This window comes from Suricata suricatta, chromosome 6 (genome assembly GCF_006229205.1).
Source record: "Suricata suricatta isolate VVHF042 chromosome 6, meerkat_22Aug2017_6uvM2_HiC, whole genome shotgun sequence".
NCBI classification, from domain to species: Eukaryota; Metazoa; Chordata; class Mammalia; order Carnivora; family Herpestidae; genus Suricata; species Suricata suricatta.
In genome coordinates, this window is record NC_043705.1 from 25,761,863 (window position 1) to 25,765,260 (window position 3,398).

Below are 3,398 nucleotides of genomic sequence, written 5' to 3' on the forward strand. Positions count from 1 at the left end.
ATTTAGGCCCGGCCAGCCTAAACTCGGGCTTACAGACTTTAACAACACACTGGATCCACGTGGAGTGAGCCCCGAACAAAGGCAGGGTAGGGCTTTTATGAGTTTGGGAAGGGGGAGTTACAGGAAATTGTGACATAGGTACAGTGATCCAATTATTATTATACAATATTATTGACAGCAGGTTTAACCATTCACATTGCCTAGAGTATTTGTTACTTTTGGCGGGACCCAATCACATTTAGAGTATTGACCAATCACAGAGTGGGCCCAGGACCCTCATGTAGGGCGTGACTAGTCTTAGCCTCCATCTTTAGGCCTGCCCTTAGAATGTTACAAGGGTGGTCCCTTTTGCCTTGGGCAATGTGTGCCCTTCTATTGTTTCATGGAGTCAGTTTCAGACCTGCATCCTTACATTTTCAGCTGTGGAGAGTATAGGGAGTATAAAGAAATAGATAAAGCATTTCTCTCTCATGTTGCAATTTCTGTTTTATTACATTTTCTACCTGATTGACTTTTACCTTGCTGTTGGATCTTTAGCATGCTAATCTCAATGCAGCCTGCCTTTGATGAGAAAGTCTGGCAATGTAAGGAATATGCCTTCTAGGGATGAAGTAGAACATGGATAAACACTAAAAAAATTGTCATAGTTTGGTTGACTACCATGGATTGCTTGACTACCATGGATTGCTTTTGGCATCTTGCATGTATAAACTTAGTTTGAGATGTGTATTTTTCAAAAGATGATGAGGGTTGCCATTTACTATAACAATTATGGTGTCAGTACTGGAGTCAGTCTGCCTAAATTCTACTGCTTTTTAGATGTATGAATTTGAGTAGTTAATTTCTTTGCCCTTCTATTTCCTTATGTTTACTTATAAAGTGAAAATAATGGTAGTACCTGCTTCTTATAGTAGTTCAAAAGACTGACTAGATAATACACATAAATTGTTTAGAACAGTTTCCAGCATAGCAAACATTAAATAGATTATCAAAATTAGCATAATAAGTGTAATTCATTTTAAAAGTAAAACAAAATAGGGGCTCCTGGGTGGCTCAGTCAGTTAAGCTTCCAACCTCAGCTCAGTCACAATCTCATAGTTTGTAAGTTCGAGCGCCCGTTGGACTCTCCATTCTCAGCACAGAGCCCACTTCCATCCTCAGTCTCACTCCCTTTCTGCCCCTCCCCAGCTCGTTCTCGCTTGCTTGCTTGTTCTCGCTCAAAAAATAAAAAATAAACATTAAGAAAAAGTAAAACAAAATAGAAAGTAGTTAAGCAGTACCGGTTTTTTACTGAAAAAATGAAAAACAAAATATTATAGAAATAAAGGATTTTTTAGAATATCCAAGGATACCTATTAACATCTTGGTATATACAGATAGATTTTTAAATTTTATGACTTTTTAGAGGAGCCTGGGTGGCTCATTCGGTTAAGTGTCCTACTCTTGATTTCATCTTAGGTCATGATCTCACAGTTTGTGGGTGGGTTCAAGCCCCACATTGGGTTTTGCGCTGACCTTGTGCACCCTGCTTAGAATTCTCTCTCCCTCTCTCTCTGCTCCTTCCCTGCTCACTCGCACTTTCCTTTTCAAAATAAATTAAAGGGGTGCCTGGGTGGCTCAGTTGGTTGAGCATCCGACTTCGGTTCAGGTCATGATCTCACGGTTCGTGAGTTTGAGCCCTGTGTCGGGCTCTGTGCTAACAGCTCAGAGCTTGGAACCTGCTTCAGATTCTGTGTCTCATTGTCTCTCTGCCCCTCCCCTACTTGTGCTCTCTCTCTCTTTCAAAAATAAATAAATTTTAAAAAATAATAAAGTTTTTAAAAAATACAATAAAATTTTATGACAACTTAATAATTAAAATTTTTTTACATGATTTCTTATTAATAGGAAATTCACTTGACACCATCCACTGACTTCTATAAGAAATTAGCCTTGGATTGTTCTGGTCAGCAGGTAGCTGTTGACTTATTCCTTCTCAGTGGACAGTACTCTGATTTGGCTTCTCTGGGTAAGTTCTTCCTCATGAATATTTTTCTCAAATGAATGTGAAAATGATATTTAATTGAAGATATTCTAAATAGAGGACAAAGTGAAGGAATTTTTATTCCTTTGGGAGAGTTACTCAGTCTATTATAAACCTTTTGATCTCCTACTCTAAATATTTATAATAGAGAAGATTTTATACTACTATTTGGAAGAGTGAAATTTTCTTTTTGATAATCCTTTGGGAGGCTCAGGAAGAATTGATTCAAATACCAGTAGTGTTTTTGGTGCTCTAATAGCACTTAATGGCAGAATTTTTTAAAAGTGTGTGTTCTCTTCCAGGTTGTATTTCTCGATATTCAGCAGGTAGTGTCTATTACTATCCCTCTTACCACCATCAGCAGAACCCAGTACAAGTACAGAAACTACAGAAGGAACTACAGAGATACCTCACTCGAAAGATTGGCTTTGAGGCAGTCATGAGGATTCGATGCACGAAAGGTAGGGCACTTTTTTTTTTATTTTTATTTTTTTATGGTTTTTATTTTATTTTTGAGAGACAGAGACAGCGCGAGCAGGGGAGGGTCAGAGAGAGAGGGAGACACAGAATCCGAAGCAGGCTCCAGGCTCTGAGCTAGCTGTCAGCACAGAGCCCGATGCGGGGCTCGAACCCACGAACCGTGAGATCTTGACCTGAGTTGAAGCCGGACGCTTAACCGACTGAGCCACCCAGGCACCCCAGGGCACTTTTTTTTTAACATCTGCATAAACATGTTGCTTTTAATACCAGTAAATATACATTTCCAGCTAGTCTCATTTCATAAGATTTGCTCTTCTAAGATATTTTACTTACACTGATAGAATATGCAATTAATGATAGAAGAGAGGGGTGTCTGACGTGCTCAGTCAGTAGAGCATGGGACTGTTGATCTCAGGGTTGTGAGTTCCAGCCAGTGGTGGACATGGATCCCATGTAAAAAAAAAAAAAAAAAAAAAAAAGAATAGAGAAGAAACATAAAATAGGAACTATTTGGAATATACTGAAAGCCACTAAATTGTACACTTTATGTGTAATTTTAATAAAATTTTATTAATGTTTATTTATTTTTGAGAGAGACAGACAGACAGAGAGACAGGGTATGAGCAGGGGAGGGGCAGAGAGAGAGGAATACAAAGAATCTGAAGCAGGCTCCAGGCTCTGAGTGGTTAGCACAGAGCCTGACACGGGTCTTGAACTCATGAACTGTGAGATTATGACCTGCGCTGAAGTCACAGGTTTCACCAGCTAAGTAAGTCATCCAGGCACCCCCTATGTATAATTTTTATGTATGTGAATTATATCTAATTTTAAAAATCATATCTCACCCCCCCTGCCAAAAATAAGCATGGATCTTTATTCCATGTTTTGAACAGGA

The 3,398-nt window shown here is 38.9% G+C and overlaps 1 protein-coding gene across 2 annotated transcripts in view; it reads left to right on the forward strand.

The window, feature by feature from the left end:
* Window positions 1–3,398, forward strand: part of SEC24A (SEC24 homolog A, COPII coat complex component) — a 65,052-nt gene that overhangs the window by 43,671 nt on the left and 17,983 nt on the right. For both annotated transcript variants that reach the window (XM_029941930.1, XM_029941929.1), the window contains 2 exons: window positions 1,888–2,008; window positions 2,326–2,484. In XM_029941930.1, coding sequence (XP_029797790.1) covers window positions 1,888–2,008; window positions 2,326–2,484 — 280 coding nt within the window. The remainder of the gene's footprint in view (window positions 1–1,887; window positions 2,009–2,325; window positions 2,485–3,398) is intronic.